The 23,198-nt window shown below is 40.7% G+C and overlaps 1 protein-coding gene across 3 annotated transcripts in view; it reads right to left on the reverse strand.

Moving 5' to 3' along the window:
• stard13a (StAR related lipid transfer domain containing 13a) overlaps positions 1-21,567 on the reverse strand; it is a 51,318-nt gene extending 29,751 nt beyond the window's left edge. Inside the window, exons 1-5 of one of the 3 annotated variants that reach the window (XM_005463248.4) lie at positions 21,447-21,567; positions 19,134-20,081; positions 14,752-14,886; positions 9,206-9,382; positions 5,995-6,025 (exon numbers count right to left, since the gene is read on the reverse strand). In XM_005463248.4, coding sequence (XP_005463305.1) covers positions 5,995-6,025; positions 9,206-9,382; positions 14,752-14,886; positions 19,134-19,862 — 1,072 coding nt within the window. In that variant the 5' untranslated portion in view covers positions 19,863-20,081; positions 21,447-21,567. Of the gene's footprint in view, positions 1-5,994; positions 6,026-9,205; positions 9,383-9,882; positions 9,990-14,751; positions 14,887-19,133; positions 20,157-21,446 lie in introns of those variants that run through there. The other 2 variants (XM_019364008.2, XM_005463250.4) reach the window with 2 other exon arrangements.
• Between the last annotated feature and the right edge of the window lie 1,631 nt (positions 21,568-23,198).

The following is a 23,198-nucleotide window of genomic DNA, read 5'->3' on the forward strand; positions in this document are numbered from 1 at the left end:
GGGGTGAGACACAAAGCGAGGGTCTTGGCATGTGGACCAAAGGGGAGAGACGATGCAGATGGGAAAAAGAGGAAAGCAGGCTCGAAGGAGACAGAGGAGGAGACAGACGAGGGGGCTTGCAAGCTAAGTGGAGAAGACCGTGGGGTGCAGACTGCGGCATGGGAGAAGAAGGACCTGGGGCATGACCGGGAGGGGGAACTATAGGGAAACTCCCCAGGTCATTGCAGTGCAGATTATATGCTGATAAGACCTCCTTATTGCCGTCTGTCTCATTTTAAAGACAATTAGTGGGTGTACACACATAGTGAGGGGTTTTTTAGGTGTTAAAATAAGCATTTTTTACCTGGAAAATCCTCAAGGACTAACTTCCTTCCTGGAGCCCTCAGCAATGGAATAGGGTTTCAAGACCACACACAGTAAACACATAAGTTTGCATAAGATGAACATAAAAATATGCATCAAAATATACACAGAAATACACAAGTAGTACAGTTGAATGTTTGAAGCGTTTGTTACAATTAACTACAAGTGTATGATTACGTGAAACATTTAGACTAATCAGACTGAAACTCGAGTCGCCGTGTCTTCTTCGCGTTTGCTATATTTAGTCAGTCTGTTTGTCTAAGACTGGCTGAATGTTTACATAACAGCAGCTGTTATTAATATTTTCAGATTATTAATAAATCAAATGGTGTTGTGTGTGTTAAAGGATGTGACAAGCTCACAGAGAGTTATCGTCCATCTCAGTTCTGCTCAGCTCTGAGCACTTGTGGAGCTTTTTACGCCTTGACCTGCTCGTTGTTTTTTGGTGATTGATTATGACCTGTGGCACAGCTCTGAGGCCTGTGCTATGAAGCAAGTTCAACATACAGAGGATGTCATTCCGTTATCTCGATTCACGTACCCTAAGTAAACCCAGCGTTTCCCCATGTGTGTTCACATGAAGGAGAGCCGTTGGCAGCATCTGACAAATCACAATTACCTGTAAGTGTACTGGCAACAGAGTGGCTGATTTTACAAAGGAAGATGAAACGGTATGATAGGACAATGTTAATCAATGTTAAGGTTAATCACATAGAAAGAAAAACACATCAGAGTGTGTGAGAAGAGAAACACTGTAATGTAAAAGTGTGCGCTTTATCTTCTTTGGTCATTCACACTGGGAAAGAGATGATATATTAATAAAGTTTAGCCTATTTGAAGCCAGGAAAGAAAGTTGGTAAAAATGTCTAATGCCAAAAACTGATCACATATCACAGCTCTGTCAGTGAGACACAGAATAATCTGAGAATCTGAGAGAATTACTAGGGAATTTTGGTTTTATATCTATACCCTGGGGTATATTATGCTACTGGTTCTTGTGCCTGAGTTTCAGTTTTGTACTTTCAGTAATTATTCCTGTTTGGGGTCTTGGTTTCTGTGTTTTTATTCTCAGGCCTTAGCTTGAACATAGCTATCTGGATTCTGCTCACGTTTAGAGTTTTCAGTTTATTTTACATTCTCTGTGTTTCCTGAATCCAAATGTCAAGTATGTGTGGTGGCTGTTTTATGACTTATTTCCTGTTTTATTTTGATAGTTTCTTTTCCCGTGTGTATTCTATTTAGTTTTGTTACCCTGTCTTGATTTCCCTGATTAGTGTCCGCTGTGTCTCCCAGGCGTCTCCACTCTGCCCCAGTCAATTTTTTTTTATCTGTCTTTCCAGTTTGTATGGTTCTCACTGTTTTTTCTGTTTTCTGTTGTTGTTTTGGATACCTTTTAATTTAACAAATAAAACTAACTGTAAGACTCTAAAGTCAGTACTGATGTTCATTGGGGGAACACAAATAATTTATGTCATTAAAGGTTATTTTTGCAGCATAAGTAACCATCTTTGTGGCACTGACAACCCAGGGCTAACTGTGAACTTGCCTGGATAAGACCAAATCTTACTTTGTAGTGCAGAGGTCTGTATTATAAAGAGAGAAAATAAGAGTATGATAGTATTATAAGAAGAGCACGTCAATTTTAGCTTTATTTTATATTTTAATTTTTTGTAATATGGGAATATTTATATATTAGAGCTATTATGCAATATTTGGGAATATATTGTATTATTTAATATTAGTGCTTTAACTTGTTAGCTGCTGTTCTTACTGTATTGGGTCAACTGTGATTTCTTCTGGGATTAATAAAGTATTCTGATTGTGAAACAGCAAGAATACCTGTTCACTGAATCAAATGAATTTCACTTTAATCTGTAACAAACTGAAACAATGTCCATGTCTTCTTGATTAATCTGTAGGAAAGCTTTAATGTGGATACACTTGGATACACTATATAGACACTTTAAAATTTCAGCTGTGACCTTAGAAATAAACAGAAGAACTGAGAGCGCAATCAGTGATAAAATAATTAATTGGAATTAAAATCTTTATTTTACCAATCTCTGTGCTTAATTACCAGGTTAACGATTTGCAGCAGCATTCCTCTCTGGTTCTTTTGGCAACAGTAGGTGGCACTCATAGGGATCATTTTCTGTACAAGAAGAGTCATATGACACGTGTAATACCCTTTTTAGATTGATCAGATGCTGTCAAGACCACCCTTTCATGTGAATATGCAGGGTAAACCCTGGGTTAACTTAACAAGTTGATAACGAGCTTTGTGTGACTGCTTATCCTGATCACCAATGTTAGGAATTCAGGAATGCAACTGAATCCAGATAATGGAAAGATACCCTGGGTATGTGGAAGTCACTTCATAGCACAGGGTTCAGGCCTTTGATCATTAGTAGGCATCTTCCTGAACTCTGCTACTCTAACTGTACACTAACTGCTGTGCAGCAAAGAGCCATCAGCAACCAACTACCTGGTGAACATAGCATTGCTGCCAAGTAGCGGCTGTGGACAAAGTGGCAACACGGAAATGCCAAAAACTAAAGTGGCCACTTGAGCGTGGCTCCGAAGGGTGGATTCAATCCCCTTCAAGACAACAGGGAGTATATTTTTATATAAAGGCTGAAAGTCGTGCATTGTACGGTTCAAACACAAGTGCCATTAACTGGAAGCTGTCTGCTACGCTTCACCTCAGCTAATTCAAGAACACTGAACTGGACCTCTCAATGACGGGCGTGGTAGCGGTGCCTCTGGGAGTGTTTTAATGCAATTACCTGGTAAATAATATGGCTTGCTGTGTGGTTAATTGAACTACATCCTGCCCAAGTCTCCAAGTCTGAGCTTTTAGGGTGAGGGAGAGTCTTTTATTTTATATTAAAACATTAAAACAAACTAACAAAGAAAAAAAGAAATTCACAGTGGGAGTTTAGAAATTCAACAGAGACAGCAGAGGGCAGAAGGACAGCAGAAAAATGAAAAGGGAGGTGAAGGAGGGAACGGCAGGAGAGAGCTGGACTACAGCCAAATCCACTTCCAGACTTGTTAAAGCACTGCTGCATATTGCAGCAATATTTACACACACACAAACACACACTGTAGCACACATGCCAAGCAAAAGCTTTATACGGGACCTCCTACATCAGACTACAAACCTTTAATGTTTGCTGTCGGGTGGGTCTGCACATCACATTAAGTTATAAAGGTTTATTGCAACTTAATTGCTGAGCCAACTTTTACTCATCCAAAACACACAGCAGCAGAATTTTACAGTCAAACTGAAACGTGTTTTATGTTAAATGGGATGATATTTGTCACTTTAACAATAACTACAATTATGTTTTTTAAACATTTGGGCTAAATGTCAGCAGAAAATGTGAGCGGGAAGCCTGCAGGAGCTGCTGGTTATCCAGACATATTTAAAACATATCACAGACCGACAAAAGGGCAGCGGCCCATAGGCTACTCACAACCTCCCTAAGCACCTTTCAATCATGAAAAACTACTGATGTTATGTTATGTTATGTTATGTTATGTTATGTTATGTTATGTTATGTATAATCCTGGGCTGCGGTGAAAATGGGGAGAATGTGTGTCAGTGTGCATTTTTTAAACCAAGGTCATCTGTAGCTTATCGGCTGCTCTAAAATAGCAGCGCTCTACTTAAATACCTTTGCCAGAGAAGTGACAGCGTGTGGCCTGTCTGAAAAAATGCAAAACCTGAAAAGGGTAATTTCATGAAGTGGACTTTCAAGACATTAGATTTACTGTTATTGATACTAGGTAGAATGAGGTCACTGCTTTGCTTAATAAAGTCCCAGGTCTGCACCTTTCTGTCTGTTTTAAGGAGATTAGCTGCTGCAACATGACTTTGTTTGGAATCTAACATCCATTCTCTTCCTTTTATCCAATTTACGGTTGTGGGGGAGCCTATCCCAGCTGTCATAGTGCGAGAGGCAGGGTGTACCCTGGAGAGATCACTACTCTGTCGCAGGACTAACACAGAGAGAAACCATTCACACCTACAATTTAGAATCACCAGTTAACCTAACCTAACCTAATTAGGACATTTTAATCAGGATAACGCGGTTGATTGACAGATCACCCCGGGAAAAGACACTTCAGTTAAACAAAATTATCACAGTTGTCCTCATTTTAAGTTTCTAAGTGGGTTAAGGTGCAGAAAAGTGAGCATTGTGCAACATTCAGCAAGGCTGATGTAAGACGCCACAGGCACTACGAAGGGAATCTTCAAATGCAAATTAATTTAAGATCAAAAGTGCTTAAACGCCGGTTACTGCATATTCATGTTGAAAGCTTAACCTTTGCAGGGATTAAGTTTTTTTTTCTTCCACAGGCTTGAAAAATGCATGAGCTGAAAATGCATACCATTCCCTGTGATACGCAGCCAGAGATATTCAATAAACCTGTCACAGTGAATAAATACACACTGAGGAAAATTACAATAATCTGCAAACAGATAAGGAGAGATCCCTCACAGAACGCAGTGTGGGTGCCATTAGTTGTGTTTAAAACAAATGCAAAAAATTCTCTGTTTATCTCTCAAACAGAGCACAGGGTGAATGTCAGCAATGGGAGCAGAGATATGACTGTAACACATGTATGCTGCCGCTTCGCAGCTCCGACGCGGACCACACCGGCAGACAAATGCTGATTGATTCGACAGGATGTCTTCTGTCAAAGAGCCAAAGCGTTTCCTGATATCACAGGAGAAAATAAACACTCTCGAGTGAGAGAGCGAATGAAGGATGGAAAGCGAAAGAACGAATCTAATCTGGACTCCTCCCTCGGCGCGCCGCGTCTGTATAAAATTTTTCTTACTTATAAATACACAAACATCCCCATCACACGCCGCTGACAGCATCACCTCTGACAGCGCCACCTCTGACCTCCCTGCGGCCTCCAAGGATTCATGGCGCACACCAGACGTCTGACTGGATGTAACGCCACATCTGAGACACACATATATACAGGTACACACACACGCAGACAAAACACACAAAAGCAAACAATTCCACAGTGCAGCGAATGTGATCCTGTCACCGAGACATCTCCCTAGGTTGCACTTAACTATAGTAGCTGTGACGCCTGTGCATGTCAATCAAAGGACACACACTGTGAGGATAAGAGATACGGACGGGGGCAGAGCTGTGCTCATTAATCATCTACCCAGACCTTTGTATCACAGTTTGTGGGAATGCGATGACCAGAGAGAAACAAAAGAAAAGATATTTTTGATTAAAGACCTTTTTGTTGTGTGTTTTGGTGACTGAGATGTTAAACCTCTGTTTGTTATCACATGAAAAATTCCACTAAACCACAGCTTCAAAGCAGAGATGGCTTGTGCGTTTTACTATCTATGGCTTTGCACCTAAATATACATGTGTATGTGTGTGTGCGTGTGCATTTTCAGCAGAAACAGTATATCATTACGTCTGAGTGGCTGACCTACTGGCTGGAAATCCTGAGGGAGATATTCCCAGAAGCCAGCTTTATCCCAAAGTGGGAATGCAAACAATCCAAGAGAAAGGACAGTGAAAGTATACAGCCGCCAACTCACACACACAAGAACACACACTCTTGTTGTAAAAGGCATCGTACCTGCCGATTCGCTGGTCATCTTTGCAGTAGCCTGGCGTGGAAAAAGAGAAGAGGAAAAAATAGAAGTTAAGTACAAAAGCAGTGTAATGCAGAAACACGTAAGCAGTGCAGAGTAATCTCATTGTTTCCCTGATACACGCTTTTCGTACAGCAGCAGTAGCTACACTGGGAATATGACTCAAATTCCAAATCTGGCTCAAATAAGAGAAACATATTTCATGACTGTTTATGCCATACGATCTCATGAAAACCCACAAAGCCCCGACAGCTTATTTACTAGTATTACCAAAGATTTATTGGGAATTAAAAGAAAAAGTGTCACATGTGAAGGATATGTGGTACACTCGCTGACATGCTTTTGGTGATTGAGGCAGAGAGCTGTCCGAGAAAAAGCTACTTAAATCATCGTAAATCATTCCATTAAACTTGAGTACAGTGGACAGATTTTACAGCTGGAAGTCCCTGTGTGATTTTCTGACAGCACAAGTCAGAACAAAAGGTTAGACTCGGACGAGGAGATGAACATTACACATGCAGTTAGCATCCTTGTTCACAAAAATTGATAAACTGAAAGATTTGGGATCCCAAGAGGCCAATTTCCTAGTGTGGGAAACGTCATCCTGACACAGACAGTGTGCAACGAACGGAAAACCCCACATCCATGCAAAAAGCTGAGATTCACTGAACTTCAGTGTGATCATCCTGGGTTTTCCTGAGGTCATACTATACTGTGTATAACTCAAATCGTTATCTCTACTGTCAGTTCACGATTAAAAAAGACAGATGCAAAGTAAAAGTGAAGTTTCACATGAAAGCAGTTATTTATATTGTCAGTTATGCTTTCAAAGTAAAAGCGGTTCATTGCTCATTTTAACAAAACAGTCTTGTTTGCTGACAATCATATTATAGATGACTGTCAGCAATGTCTGCTATATATGTAATAATGTAAAAAAAAAAAATCAAATTGATCCACAAAGCCAGAAGGTGAGAGTAGCAGTAGATTTTTGTTTAATGTTTCATGCTCGGTGCTGAAACAGTAGTGTATAGCATCCCCTCAATCAGCTCCTACAAGCTTTTTATTTGAATGCTGCTGTTTTTTAGTTCACAGCTGAAAAGTGAACAAAGGAAGGGTGGATCAGCTTATTTTCAGAAAAGCTTTTACAAATAGCTTTGATGCAAATGTGCCTTTGATCTGATCTTGATCTCTCTCGTGCTCGAGTGTGTGTGTGTGTGTGTGTGTGTGTGTGTGTGTGTGTGTGTGTGTGTGTGTGTGTGTGTGTGTGAGAGAAAGAGAGAGAGAAAGTTTAGACAGCTGTGCTTTATCAGTCATGGTTAGAAGAAAATAAATCCACGCCTTTGCATCAGTCTGATCCCATGGTTCCTGCAGCTCCCTCTACCTCCATCCAAACACACACACACACACACACACACACACACACACACACACACACACACACACACACACACACACACACACACACACCTTAACCCTATCCATCAAAAATGAATGCCTAAACGTAACCATAACCTAACTGTAACCCTGACACTAAAACCGCATTTTGAGCCTCAAAAATGGCTTCAAACTTGTTGGGATGGGCATTTTGTCCCCATAAGGGACTGTTGGTCCCCACAAGTATAGTAACATTCCAATTTTTGGTCCCCACAAACACATGTGCAGACAAACATATACACAACTAAAAATTGACCTGTATACAGACCAAAGAGTTGTATCAGGGCTAGATGCACCTCTTAAGTCCTGCATCAGGTATTTGCTGGATGGTTTTCTGTTTCTTCTTCTCCTTTTGTCCAGTTTCTCAGTTTTTTAAGATCACACTGCACTCCATGCTGAGATACGTTAAGTTTTCAACTAATGTCTATTTGGGATTCACCTCGTTAATAACAAAATACTATCAGACTGTGCAATCCTTGGTATTTTTTTGTACAGTCAACTAAAGAAACTGGAACAAAAACATGTTTTTGCAACAGGCTGCTAGTAACAAAGCGCCTAAACATATAATTTCCAATAGATTCTTTGCTGAGTTGTAAGGAGACACTGACGACACTGGCTCATCTCTTGAGTTAGAAGCCTTATTTATGCTTGAACGGTTCGTATCATTTCTCTGAACATGCTCAGGCAGAAGGACTGAAAATGAGTGAAAAACATCCAAAGAAAACCTTTGAAAGACCTTCAGTAAGACTGGAAAACAATTTATCAAGTCCTCTTCAAAAAACTACAAGAAAGTGTGTCTCCTTGGAAGCAAAATATAAAGAAACATGGAGAGCCTCAAGACTTTTTCATAATACTGCAGACATCATTCTTTAAAAAAACTATATTTCAATAACAAAAATGTATGGGGAGCTTGTGGACTCTATAACTCCCCCTTTCCTTATTTCTGGCCTCCACTCATTGGTGGATGAGCAGTGGTGTATTTGTGATAGTTTGTGTTGCTGCTGCAGTGCTGACAGAGAAAACAGTGACCTTGCATACTGCCGGATGGAGCGGAGCTGTCTCCTCATTTGACTTTCACCTTATTTACACAACAGCAGGGGTAATGCAGACTAGACAGAGGCCCAGAAAAAGGCAGGGGATAAATCCTGACTAGTAGTCAAAACACTAAACAAGCAGAGGCATTCCTTAAAAGCTCTGGCTAGAAATTCCCAATATTAGAGATAAAATACAACAGGAAGTGCAAAGATTGTTCACAATTACACATCGCAGCCTCAAGGTTTTACTCAGTTGGTGTTACAAATTGAAAACATTTCCCTAAATAACTGACCTCAGCTGAATCAGACAGAGTATATCTGCAGAGCCGGTCTCCAGGATCATCTTTTGTGTGTTTATCAAAAAAGTAACTCAGGTGTAACTGCTGGAAAGATTCTAGGTTTGCATTAATTTAATCAAAGTGAGACATCATATCACCTTGTGTCTGAGGATGTAATGTATTAATCTGTAATCAAACTGGGCAAAATGGGCTTTTTCATGTTGAAGACTGCAGCTTTGACAACATTATGAAAAATGAAAGCTCACCGATTTTCCTCGTATCCTTCCAAACACCTTCCTGTTACCTTGTCTACAGTATTAATGATTATCGGGAACACTGCACTCATTTTAATCCACTGACTTCACAGCAAAGACGCATTCAGTTAGATAAGTCAGATGTGTCACTCTCACCTCACAAACTCACACACATAGAAACACAGCCTAACTCACCCTAGCCTGGCGGGCCTGGAGGTGTATAGGGGATGAGAGGGATGAGCGCGTCAGTGGTCTGCTGCGGGTCAAAGGCCGTGAGCGGCGCCTGGACAGTGGCTCAGATTTGTCTGGAAACCTGGAGGTTCCCTGATCCTGATTTACTCGGCTTACCATCCTGTCTACAGCCACAGAACCCTGGGAGGACCAAAGGGAAGAAAAACAGTGAGATGGAGCAGCATGAGATGTAAAGCCAGATGAAGGTTCAGTGTCACTTTTGAAAGCTGCTGAAGAAAAATCTAACCACAAATTTAGTTTACTCATCACCAGAATACAGGCATCAAAATGTTTTCAAAGCTTTTAAAGGACATACATGATTCTCTTTAGCATTATATTTATATATTATTTTGACAATAAGAGCTCATAAAAATAAATAAATGTTAACAATCAAGAATTAAAATTATAAGGTAGAACAGAAATAATTAACTCAAAAGGTGTAGGCTGTACAGTTTTAAGAATAAACACTGAACTAGGACAAAGACAGATGTTTCATAACCAATGGTAATCATCCCTGATATTTGAACATTTTTTATTACATAGCGAACAACGAAATCTTAATTCTTCATCAAAAATGCCAGTGTAACTCTAATTTTCTTTATAGAAAGTTTAGTTTAGTTGTGTCCCCTTCAGTTTCTTACCCCAGTCCCTGTCCTCATGTCACCTGTCTCTTCAGCAGCTCTCTGGTTTCTGTGGAGTATTTCGTGGAGCTGGTGTTGGTGGTGTGTGATGAAAGACATAAGACACTGGTAATGATATATCTGCCCTTCTCTTATTCTGAAAAATCCCCATTTATACCGTAAGTATCTCCGCTCAGTGACAACACTGGAAAGTCCAGCTTGACCTGATTGCTCAACTACTGTACCCAGCAGCGGGAAGACCCGCCGTCATGCTTCCCGCTCTTCCCTCCTGTCCGTCGCTGAGCTGATAACAGGGATGTGTGTGCAAATGTGAGCGTGTGTAACTGAAGCAGGGATGGCATTCATGTCTGTAAACGGCATGCTGTTTTCCCCACCAAGATTTCCATCTACAAGTGCATGGATAGAGAGCCACATTTTCTCTTTATTACAGCACACAAGGCTTGTCTGTGCAGAAAATTCCCCCTCTGACCTTGCACAGCATTGCCATCATAGAGATGGCATGATGCTGTTGCTAATTTTATATAACTGTGTGGTCAAAGTTACATAAAAACATCAGGGACACCGTGTCCCCAAAACTAATCTTTAATTTTAATTGTGTTACTCTTACGTAAAAAGGTTTGTTTGATTTGCATTTTTCGGTTCTTTCTATGAACTAGCCGGGCACCTAGGCTATTACCACAGTGCACACCTCTTCATTACACAAAAGCAGCTCTAGCAGCTCTGTACAGTGCAGCATGAAGCATGAAAATTAGTTCACTGGAAGATTTCTGTCACATTTCCTCCTGAGATGCACTTAAATGTGCCCCGAGATTCACTGTAATTCATTCATTTCACTAAAAGGCAGAAATATGAACCTCATGGCTGCATTAGATGAAAGTCACCCAGTCATGTTAACCACGTGGGAACCCAACAACATCCCTAACCGCCCTATCAAAATGTCACAGTGATCAATTTAATAGTTGAGATATTGCAGTCGGGATCCAAATGCTTGACTGGGACCATCACCCGTATGAGCTGTGATTCTATGACTATCATGACAAAAGGAAGTACACAAATAACAACTTTTTACAGCGACATAACTAACGCAATTCTGGAAAGTGTAATGAGCATGTAGGGTACTTCATGATTGCAGGATAGTGTCTGAGGAAAGAATGAAAGAGAATATTGTTTGGAGCACTGAACTCACTAGTTTTTCTATATTAAGCACATGACCTTAAACTTTGGGCCAACTCAAAGGCAAGACTGATGAAGATTATTGTTTAGAGGAATAACGTGGCAGTATATAAGAGGAACCTCTGATATTTAGCTGGATATTGCATATTTTTAACTCATATAAATACCTCTGCTGTGCTCCAAAACAAGGATGACCTTTTTGCTATAAAAAAGAGAAGAAGAAAGAAATAGATTGCAAGCGATTGGGTTTAGTGACTCTATAAATGAGATTCTGGGAATAAATGGGCAACATCTGTGTTTCTCCCACCATAAGACGGGTGGCTAAATTCACCACTTGTACTGAAAATGCTGCTGTCACTGAAAATAGAAGTGTGTTTAAGTGTTACACACAAGTGCTCCACAGAGAATGTGGCACATAAAGCTAAAAACAGAGAGATACTGTAAATGTACTTTATTGCTGTTTCCAGACAGTTTGGATGAGATTAGCGCGATTAAATACCACCATTTTATTACATTCCTGCAGTTCTGTGCTGCTGGTTAAAGAGCTTTTGAGGTTACCAGATTTACACTTGGTAAGCGTAATGAGGCAGCTGGAATGCTGTGTGAGAGCAGAGCAGCAGAGCACAGCACAGGAGCCATCCGCAGACCGTGTTCCTCTTCCAAAAACTATGTTAAATACACCTGTAAAATAACAGCAAGCCGAAATGACGAGCTCAGCTCCTGTAATCCGCTTTCTGGAGACATGGCGCTTTATCCAGGTGGATGCCAAATGAGTCAAGATCTGTTTGATTTGTGAAATGCCTTAATGATGGAAAAACAACAGGCTTGGAGAACGTCCAAACTAATATTCTTAGCTATGCTGCCTTGTTAAATGAAAGGTGGGTAGCTTAACAGGGGGGAGGAGATAGAAAACTGAGGCCTGTCTAACATGTGTGGTGTGATGCTTAATGAGTTAATGGTACATTCTGTGTGTGTAGCCACGGATGATGAATATGTACAGTGGGTAAAATGCCACTAAAGCTTTGTTTAAAAAAAACAGTCATAGCTATAACCGAAGCAGCGGCCGACACAGTACTCCAATTTAATATTTCACTTAGAATTCAAACTTCACATCACATCAACCAGTGAAAAAAATCAGCTTATCTGATACAACAAATTCATCTTGAATGGTCATCACTGAGTTTTATCATTGATTTACCCGCTGACTTTGAGTGAGAGGCAGTTTCCAACCTGGATGATGTTGGCAGCTCAACAAAGGGCTGACAGAGATATCCGTTCATAGCCTTCACACTCACATCCATTTATAATTAAAAATCACTGGTAAACACTAGAGATGGACCGATCCGATATTACGTATTGGTATCGGTCCGATACTGACGTAAATTACTGGATCGGATATCGGTGAGAAATTAAAAATGTAATCCGATACATTAAATATAAAAAAAAAACACCTCACAAAACTTGCGACACGGCGTAACTCGGCTCATAACCGTAGCACGTTGGAGCAGTGTGCATCACGTGATAGAGCGGCTGTGTGTATTTGTAGCCTCGCTACCAAACCAGCATTTCATCTCCGAGGAAGTTATCCCAGAGAGAAGTAAAGCAAGTGTGTAAGTTCATCTCTGAATGTTTGTAAAGCGTTCCCATGTTAAGCTTAACAACCGATATATGGAGCGACTGCCTCTCTCTCTCCCTCACCTTCCTGCGGCTACTTCAATCGTGAAACTGCTTAATGATCAGCTGATCGGCTTTTCTGTCGCGAGTCCCTCTCTCTTCTTTGTTTTTGGCCCACTTTGCACCAGAAAGAGGAAACCAGCGGCTGAACAACAGCAGCACCTTTAACCTTGATAAGCTGTTGTTAGAATTTATTTAATATTACTTTCTACACCAGGATCCTTTTCTAGTAGCTGACGGCTGGTAACTGTGCAGGGGCGGATCTAGCAAAGTGCAGCCAGGGGGGCCGATAGGGCATTAACAGGGAAAAGGGGGCACAAAGACATACTTTTCTTTCTTATTCTCATTTAAAATGTCTAGCTTTTAATAAATAATTATCTGAATCTTACACCCAAAGTTTTAATCTGATGTAAAATGTATAGAAGTCCATTACTGTATATAGTAACTGTTAAGTCTAATATACCCTAGTAAGCTATAGTACTTTTTCCTTTGGGAAGATACCATCTGTGCAGTCTGCAATTCTGTTGAAGAAAGATGTTGAATCTATTTAATTATTCTTGAAAAATAATTTAATTCTGTGCATTTTTTTTCACACTGCATCAAATTAAAGTTGATTACATCGATTAAGCATCATGACGTGGAGGGTGGGGGGTGGTTCCCTATTTTTTTTTTGCTGGGAGTTTGCAACCCTATTAGTTAGGTTGCTTAATATTTCTGCTAAGTACTCTTTAAAATACCAGAATAGGGAGGATGGAGTAGGTTTAAGTTTATTAGATTGATCAGTGTTGCTGAACTATAAAATATTTTGGGTGCAGTGTATTTTTTACATACAGGTATAACAGAATAGCTTTAGTGTTGTTGTTTATTTAAACTTGAGTATGAACTTATACAAAATGCAGCAAGATATTAAAAAACAGTTTTATTGATTAAAAAACGCACTATATTGGATTCATATCGGTATCGGCAGATATCCAAATTTATGATATCGGTATCGGACATAAAAAAGTGGTATCGTGCCATCTCTAGTAAACACATACATGTGCTCAGACTGTGAGGAGGAAACCAAAACGAGAGAAGATGTGAATGCCACACAGAATGCCTCCGTCACCACGCTGCACAAACTGTGCTACAAAAACTAACTCATGCCTGTGATGTTAAACCTCGTCTTTCCTCGTGTCTTGGTGACTGCACCACAGTATTGTGCAAAAGCACCTAACTCAGTTTAAATTTTATCCTTTGGCACTCTGTTACTAGCAGCCTGTTGCAAAAACACAATATTATGCCTAAGAGACTACAGATGTCTGTAGACACAGCAAGTGTCTACAGACATCTGTAAAACACGGTGGAGGCTCTGTCATGCATTTCAGTTTGTGGCTGCATTTCAGTTGATGAATCAGGAATAGTTCTCCAGGAAGACCATTTAAATAAATTACAGGAAAGCTGCCTGAGAGACTTCAGGCTATATTGAGGAATAAGGGTTCATACAAATCCTGACTCTCAAACTTGTTAGAATTGTACAGTTACCTTATATACTGTATTTCTGTGTTTCTATGCACATGTTTCAGTAAATCACCTGTTTCCCATTTTCATAGCAAAACATAGAAATGAAGGGTGACTCATGACTTTTGCATATACTGTAGTTTTAATATTGATAAATTCTCTCATTTAATACCTCCTGAGCAGAGAATCTCTCCAGGTTTAATGTCTTCTCTGCATCAGCAGAATGCATTCAGTTGCAAACTCAACTTGAATGCGTGCATAAAAAACCTCCTGCGTAAATCAGTGAAATTCTACATTTTACAAGCCTCACTGTTTAAGTTTCTCTAAGTGATGCACAGCATACTAGCTACATGTGAATGTGTATTAAGAAATGTCTCACTTCACCTTTTTATTCCTTTAGCTTTAAGTCTGTGAGTTTATTTTTAATCACCACGTATAATTTTCATTCATTCAAAGCACTCTGAGATGTTACTTTTTCAAGCCTCGTGTGAATAAACATAACATTACTAGTACTTGACTCACTGTGGTGCTCTGCTGCTCCTCATCAGCACTGGCCTCATTTGAGTAGGAGGAAATTGCGCCTTGGACTTCTTGGATGCCCTCATTGAGGTGGTCCAACTTTATCATCAGCAGGGTCATGGAGTCACACGCAGCAGCCTGAACATACAGGTAAAAAAAACAAATACAGGAAAATATTTCTCAAGGGCAAGCTCTGGGGATAATCTTACACTAAGGCCTTTCGTGTATGCTGAACCTAACACCACACACTCCTCTTCCTCATTCTTCTACTCCACCTTTCACTGCCTATAGGGCTCCTTAGAGATGAACATGGGGCTTTTTCAGCCTAACTAAGGGTAGACTTTGCAGTCTAATCATGTCTCAGTGTGATTTTTGTAGAGCAAATACATTTTTGTCATGTCAATGTCAAAGATTGTCGCCTGTAAGGAGTACGCTTTGCTTCATATCACAACAGCACTGCATGTTATGTAAATGTGTAGTATCTCTCCAGGCCAATAGTCATGCACTACACCCTCATGTTCCCTCGCTTTCCTTCTACACCCATTGGTCACGGGCTCTGACTGAGACACTTGTTCACTCGCCTTCCAGGAAATGAACAAACTGCTTTGTTTCGGGGCTCTGCTGCCAACCCCAGAGTCCCAGGGGCTGATAGTAGCACATAGGGCCCCTTTGAGGAGCTCGAAATCCAAAAACAGCCCCCTCACTCACACACACACATGCATAGCTATACACAAGCATGCACTCACCCACCCACCCACTTACCCACTCACGGACACAAACACACCCTTCTGTCCACTCCCTTTCCCAAAGCCATCATGTTGACCAGTTTGAAAAATATCAGCAATAAGGGCTTTGGCAGCAAAGTCATTTCCTGCACGTTACGGCCCCCACATCTCCAGATTCCTACACACGGGAACACAGAAGGGTTTCTATCACCGGGGTGCTATTTTTACCCTCACTGTGGGTGACAGAGCCGGAGTGACGGGAGAACACATCTAGTGGAGGCTTTTCAATGGCACGAGTGACTGCAGACACGAGCATGTGAATGTAAATGTGCCAACACGAACACAAATGCAGACCATAGCATACACAGGCACAGACACAGACACAGACACAGGCACAGACACAGAGTGCTCTCAGAGCTCATGAAATGTTAATATACTTCTCTCTGAGGGATCAGAGAAGATAGAGCTTTTAATGCATCCTGACATATTTGCTAAAAGACCTTTTCATTATATGGAGAGGCTAAGATGCCTGTTATTTTGATATAGTTTTTTCCTGCAGCTTTATCATTGATAAATATTTTCATATACAGTCTGTTTGCCTGTTGTACTGACATGTTTTAGATCATCAAACAAATTTTTATATCAGATAAAGTAACCCAAGGAAATACAAAATGATTATTTAATTTATTAAGGGAAAAGGTTATCACAGCCTTGCGCCCTCTTGTTAAATCATCATTTAACTGTGATTAACCACATTTTTTTTGGCAAGCTGAGTTCGATTTCAGTAGACGCACCCAAGCACGATTACTGCCAGACCTGCTGAATCAAGGAATCACTTAAATAGACTCCATCTGACAATGTGAGGTAGACTAACAGATAAAGAAAAATCAACACATCATGCCACAATCTAAAGAAACAGCTGAGAAACAAAGTCGACATCTGTCAGTTTGATAAGGGTTACAGAGACACTTCAAAGGCTTTGGGTATCCACTCAACCACAGTGAGCCATTATCCACAAATGGAGGGAACCTGGAACAGTGGTGAACCTCCCCAGGAGTGGCCGACCTGCCAAAATTACTTCAACAGGGCACTGACGACTCATCCAGGAAGTTGCGAGAGAACCCAGAACAAGATCTAAAGAACTGCAGGCATCACTTGCCTCAGTTAAAGTCAGAGTTCACGATTCAACAATAATGTTGAATGTCAACGTAGACACAAGTCAAAAGACTGGGACTGGGTAGAAGACTCATTTCACATTTGCCAAAAAAAACCTCTCAATGATCCTCAAAACTTTTGAGAAAATATTCTGTGGACTGATGAGACAAACCTCAAACTTTTGGAGGGTTTGTGTCCTGTGACATCTGCATAAAACTAACACAGGAGTCAAACATGGTGACGGTAGTCTGATGGTCTGGGCCTGCTTTGCTGGACCTGGAAGACTTCCTGTAATTGTTGGATCCATGAATTCTGCTCTCTAACATTAGTAGAGAGCATAAGTTTGTGCCTTCAAGCTGAAGCACACTCCAGTTCTGAAGCAGGACAATAATCCAAAACACACCAGCAAGTCCACCTCTGAATGGCTCACAAAAAAATCTAAAATGAATGTTTACGGGGTGGCCTCATAAAGGTCCGGACTCATATTAGTTGAGGTGCTTTGCTATGAGCTTAAACTGGTCATTCACGCTGGAAAACCCTCTAATGTGGCTGAAATAAAAGAATTCTGCAAAGAAGAGTGGGCCAAAATTCCCCCGCAGTGATGGGAAAGACTCATTTCCACTTATGACAAACAGTTTTAACATTTCAGTTCTTGATGCCAAGGGTGGCACAAACAGTAACTGCTTTTTCACAAAATGGCCAGATAGCGTTGGGTAGCTTTTTTCCCCTTAATAAATGAAATCAAATAGCAAATACATTTTTTCTCTTTTTACTTCACGCAGCTGAATATTATCTTCTAAGTGAAGCTAATAAAAACATGGCTTAAGTCTTGTCCAATACTCTTTAAAGGTTATCTAGACTTGGTCCAAATGTCAGCCCAGATAAAGGGTAAAGTACTAGCTGGCCTAACTGTAATTCCCTTATAGTACTTTATCTTCTTTCATTATCCGAAACACAAGAATTAACCAGATTGTAACTTGAATTAGAGATAGGAAGTCTCCAATAATGCTTTTGATTACTTAAGTATTAGGTGTACATTGAAATTTGTAAGCATTGGTAGTAGAGGTGCAAACTAATTCTACAATATTCATCCAAATTCAGAAAACTACAGATATTAACGGTTATCTCAGGCTAAATAATACTCACACAGACACAAATCTTCAAGAAAGTGAAGTCATACCTTTATCTGTAAAAATACAGATTCATTTTTCTCAGATGTCGAGGCATGACAGCAGGCTGCAAGAGACTAGCGACAAATCTGTGGCAACGATTAATACACCTTCACATCTGAGCTATTAATAAGGCAGAAGACACATGTTGTTCCAAGCGAAGTTTAATTACTTGCTTTTAGACATTTAATTTGGCAAAAATGTCGTCCATATTTGGGGGATGTGTCCAAACTGCTCACGCCAAAATATTCCAGGAATGTGTGAAACAGCAATGGGGGCCCCTTCAATTAAACAGGTATTCAAATGAGCCCCGGCCACAGCCTGTCAATAAGTAACTCGAAAAGCTACTCGGTCAAAATCCTTTTATTTCAGGCCAAGGCGGGAAAGCTGCGTACAGCAAGCCAGAGGACTGTGGTGGAAACGTGCCAGCAGCTGAGGGCTGCTCTGACAGGTGTGAGAACACAGTCAGGGGCACTGTCACACTACGGGAAGCCTGCTGGTGTGTTGCATGCTGGGAGGATAGGAGATGCTGGGCCAGACCAGGCCAGGCCAGGCCAGGCCAAGAGAAATATGGGAGGAATTTCTAACAGGGGGCAAACTGCTGAATGATTCCTATTTACTTAGACTCTCTTTTTTTAATTGAGTTGAAAAAATAATCCAAAGATTTAGTAGCACACAAAAATGGCAGCTTTTTTAAAAAAAGTTTTATGCACTTAATAAAAACAAAGAACAAAACAGGCTACTTTAAAAAAAAAAAAAAAAATCAAATACATTGTGCAGACCCCCTGCTGCCCTGCACCTATAGCCTAAATACAGCACTGGATCAGCACATGACAACTTGCTGTGCACTATAAATTGACGCAGGACACGAATGCAATAAATATTTTCCTCAAAGATAAAAGTATCTAGGAAATTCACTCTTGGCCCACAAATGAAATCGAGTTCAAAATGTTGTGACGTTGCTGCCCTCTGGTGGCGCCTGTAGGGATCGCAGTTGCAAAAAAAAAATTTAAGCTGAAGGCATTCTGGCAGGTCTCTTTAGGAAACTAGAGGGGGGACATAATAAGATTAATTGTGGCTAAAATCGGCGTTACAGTCCAGTCTGCCTTGGCTCACTTGAATACTTGAATGGAGCAGTTGTTAATTTCATGAGTAAAACTTGTGCTTTTCCTGCTATGACCGGACCCCTCTGCTGTGGAAAAAGGATCAGGCTTTCCGCAGTGCAATTTAACACAGGATAAAGGCTTTTCAAGTACTTTCTCTGGCTGTTCTACTGAGTGAACAAGACTTCTTTGTTTTTTTATTATTGCCCAAGCCCCCCTCTTATTTTCCTTACCTGTTTTCCATTCTTCTCCCATGTGTCCTCCTCCTCTTGGCTACCTGTAAACCCAGGTTTGCCCTTGTTGGTGGGTTTTTGCCAGTCAGATGGTGTGCTGTTAGGCTGGGCATCCTGTCTCCTCCTTAAGCACTTCCTGTTCCTGCTCAAGTTTCTACGACGACGGCTGACCAGGAATTCCTTATATTGTAACGTCTCAGGAAAGTCATCATCATCACCGTCCTCGCCCTCCGCCTCTTTAGAAGTGGATGACGAGGACTCTCCGCCATCAGAGCTCTCGTTGATGACCTGATTGCCAGTCCCACAGTCGTAATCACAGAACACAATGGCGCTCGGCTGGTGTTTTACTACTCTTAGCACGTCCTCTGGTGTATTCATAGATGCAGGCAGATGTTTATGACAACATTTGTCCAGGACTGTTGGGGTCTCTGCAGGGCTCTCGTCTTTCTGCTGAGGTATTTTAGCTCCACAGTCTTTTACATTCTCTGCCTCCATCTGAGAATCACTGTGAACAGCTGCTCTGCGATCCAGGGATGACACCTCCATGTCCTGACCTGCTCCAGGAGACATGTCTGAACTCTGTCTGCATTCACAATGTCCATTCTGCCTGAAATCAGACACTGGAGAGTCATGCAGGGAGCTCTTGTCCATTTTCAGCTCCTTCCATTTTGTGGTACGACTGGTCACAGGATCCAGAGCACAAAGCAGCAAAGGAACAGACTCAGACATGCTTCTTAGCTGACCGATGGAGGCTTGAGGCAGGAAAGTAGCTCGACCTTGAAGGTCACCCAACAGAAGATCGACACCCTGGTGGTAAGTATGCCTGTTTTATTACTCCTGCAGAGGCAATGCAGCTGATGGACCTTCATACATCTCTACTGAACCATCAGTAAGTTCTTCTGTGATGACCTCGCTCATTTGAACAGAGCTGAACTGGACCAGGTGCAGCTGATAAACAGAAAGTACGCATGGATGATATTTACAGTTTGAACCAAATTTAAATGGCGCAAAGTTCTTTGATGCCTGAGTTACAGAGAAGAGGAAAGAAAAACAGAAATCGGTTAATCAAGAATACATTTAAAAATCCATCCATTCAATAACCCCTTAATATATAAATCGCAAAAAATGCTGGATGTAGCACATAATATACAAATTAAAACTCACATATGCAAATTAATCAATTTTTTTTTTATCTGTCAGAAGGTTCAATAAGCACTCAGTTGTCAAAAACTTTGAATTTTCTGCCAATTACTTCATGAGCCAGCAGGGTCAAACCAGGAGCCCCTTTGTTTTTAAGCAAAAGTACAAAGCACCGCATCGCCATGTGCTCTTTTAAAATAAAACAGAAACCACACAATGTCAACTGAGTATAAATCATTCTCCTACGAAGATAAAGCTCCTCCAGTGTTCCTCAGGTGAAACAGAGCGTGCATATTTGGGTAAACTGATTGATGTTCACATGTACGCGGGATGAAAAATATATATGAATGTGTAATAGAGTGCTATTTGTTTTGTAAATGGATGTAGAGGAACTTGCGTGAAGCGCTCATGAAACTGCTGCTTGGACAGTTTTCAGAGGCCCATTCAGTGAATTCGTTAGTTTTGTTTTAATGAATAACTCTCGGGGTAACGAGCAGCGGCGAGTGCTCCATTATAATCTGCTGTTGATTCAACGCTACATACAGGACACTTAAAAGGAATAAAAATAGCTCAGCAGCAGTATGCTTTTACAAGATTACTTTAATATGTAGAAAAATATTTTTCCATTTTTAGTGAAATTATGTGACTCATATCAGCCACATCACGAATGTGATTGTTGGCTGATTCCACCCCTCTGTAACTCTCTGACATTTCATTATTTTTCTTTTCTTTTCTTGCATTTTTCCTAAACGCATTGTTTTTTCCTGCAACATAGCTATTTTTGTCTGGAGCCAACACACCCTTTCCTACCCTGGTCCTCAATGTTGTCGTTGCCTTTCAGACACACACACAGACACACACACGTTTAGCCCTCAAATTACATAGAAATACTTAACACTCTTTCACTGTAGAGCACAGAGAGTGTTTACATGCAAAAATCCTTTCCCACATAGAGGATTAATACAGCAATCTTGCAAATGTGATTATTTCCCACATGTTAGCTGAGATGTGAAAATTAGAACTGTAGAGAAAGTTCATAACATCATTTCAATCCTCTCTAACTGCCAAAATATGGAGGAATATGGGATTCTGACCTACTTCTTAAAAAACACACACACATAAATAAAAGCACGTTGCATTGTAAACAAACACGGATTCATATTTACAACATACCAGACATTTTAGCCCAAAGGTTGTGTCACTCAGGAAGTCTTCCCTCAGAGCAGGCTGAAGATCGGGGGTAGCAGATCTAACAAAGTGACCGGTGCGTTTATGCACCATGAAACCGACGGAGTTTATGTGGGGAAAGACGTGAAATGCTGAGAGGGGAGGAGAGTGAAAGAAAGGGCTGAGGAATGCTTTTCCCTCCTACATTACCTCACCGAGAACACATAGGGAGCTCCACGGGCAGGTGTTTAGATTATTTGTGTAAGCGTGCCTGTCTGAAGCGTGGCTGTTATTTATTATTTTTCATGTGAATGCAAGTTTGTGCAAGGCAAAAAAAAAGAAAAAGAAAAAGGGTAAATGATTCACTCCAGGCAAAGTAAATCAAATCTTTTTGTTGGTCGATCGAGCAGATTAAATATCTGCACAAAGACAAACCAGACTCCCTCCCTCCCCTGTTCACTCATTGCTATACAATATGGCCCAGGGCAAAAGATTTTTCACCTCAGAAGCACATTCCTCACCAACACATGAGGTAATGCTTCGAACTCTTCTTATCTTCTGTAAATATCTCGCCTTCCAGACTATTTCTAACAGCCTGTGCGCTTTCATCAACAACCAAAAGACCCGTGATATTTACAGAGAAGTGGATGGACTAAAAAGTTTTCAAGATTGATTGAAAAGCTTAACTTAAAAGATTAACATTGACTTTAAATCGTGATGATCGCGATGAATGTTTTACTGTTTTGAAGAACTTCACATTCATGAGAGCGATCCCGTTTGAAGGATCTTGATAAACCTGCCCCAGATGTTTCACGGCTCCACTTTGCTGTGATGATTTATCTCCAGTCTATTAATAAAACATGCATGCATTTCAATACAAGCTACGCTAACCTGCTGAGACACGCTTCATGTAGCATTCCTGTGAAAAAGAGGTATAGTCGCCTGGATCAGGTTGAAGGAAAGCAGAGTAAAAAGAAAAGAATAAAAACAAAATGGAGAAAAACAGACATCAAGGTCATGTTTAATGGGTAAAGTTTGAATGGTTAGAGGGAATAAAAAAAACATGTTTCTGGTATTTTAAGGGTACAAATCAATTCCACGGAGGGGCCACACCAAACATTTATGAGGAGTAGCAGCAGAAATAAAAACGACAACCACGTTCGTAAATAACTGTGTTATCTTGACAGTGTTGAATGTATATACTGTTTGAAATGCAAAAGAGAATAAGTCCTAATTTTGACAGCAAACATTCAGTCAGATCAGAGAAGAAAAACGACCTTCTGAACTCTATTGTTGCAGAAAACAAGGTATTAAAATTCTGAACCTGCTCTTCTGATAAAGGAGGGAAATATAATGACTCATAGAGAAACACGCTTCTGTTCTGTGGATATGAGCCAGAGTGTACACTCACAGCCACATCATTAATAAAACATGCATGCATTTTTTGTTCATTTAAATCAGCCAGTCACATTGTAGCAGCTCACTGAGTAGACATGGTCCAGACGACCTGCTGGAGTTCAAACTGAGCATCAGAACGGGGAAGAGAGGTGATTTTGAACGTGGCGTGGCTGTCGATGCCAGACAGGCTGCTCTGAGTATTTCAGAAAATCCTGATCAACTGGGATTTTCCCAAACAACCATCTCTAGAGTTCATGAAAACAAATGCCCTGAAAAAGAAAACACATCCGGTGTCCAGCAGTTCTCAGGGTGAAAATGTCTTATAAGTATCGAGAGATCAGAAAAGAGTGGTTAGACTGC

Source organism: Oreochromis niloticus, linkage group LG10 (assembly GCF_001858045.2).
Source record: "Oreochromis niloticus isolate F11D_XX linkage group LG10, O_niloticus_UMD_NMBU, whole genome shotgun sequence".
Lineage (NCBI taxonomy): Eukaryota > Metazoa > Chordata > Actinopteri > Cichliformes > Cichlidae > Oreochromis > Oreochromis niloticus.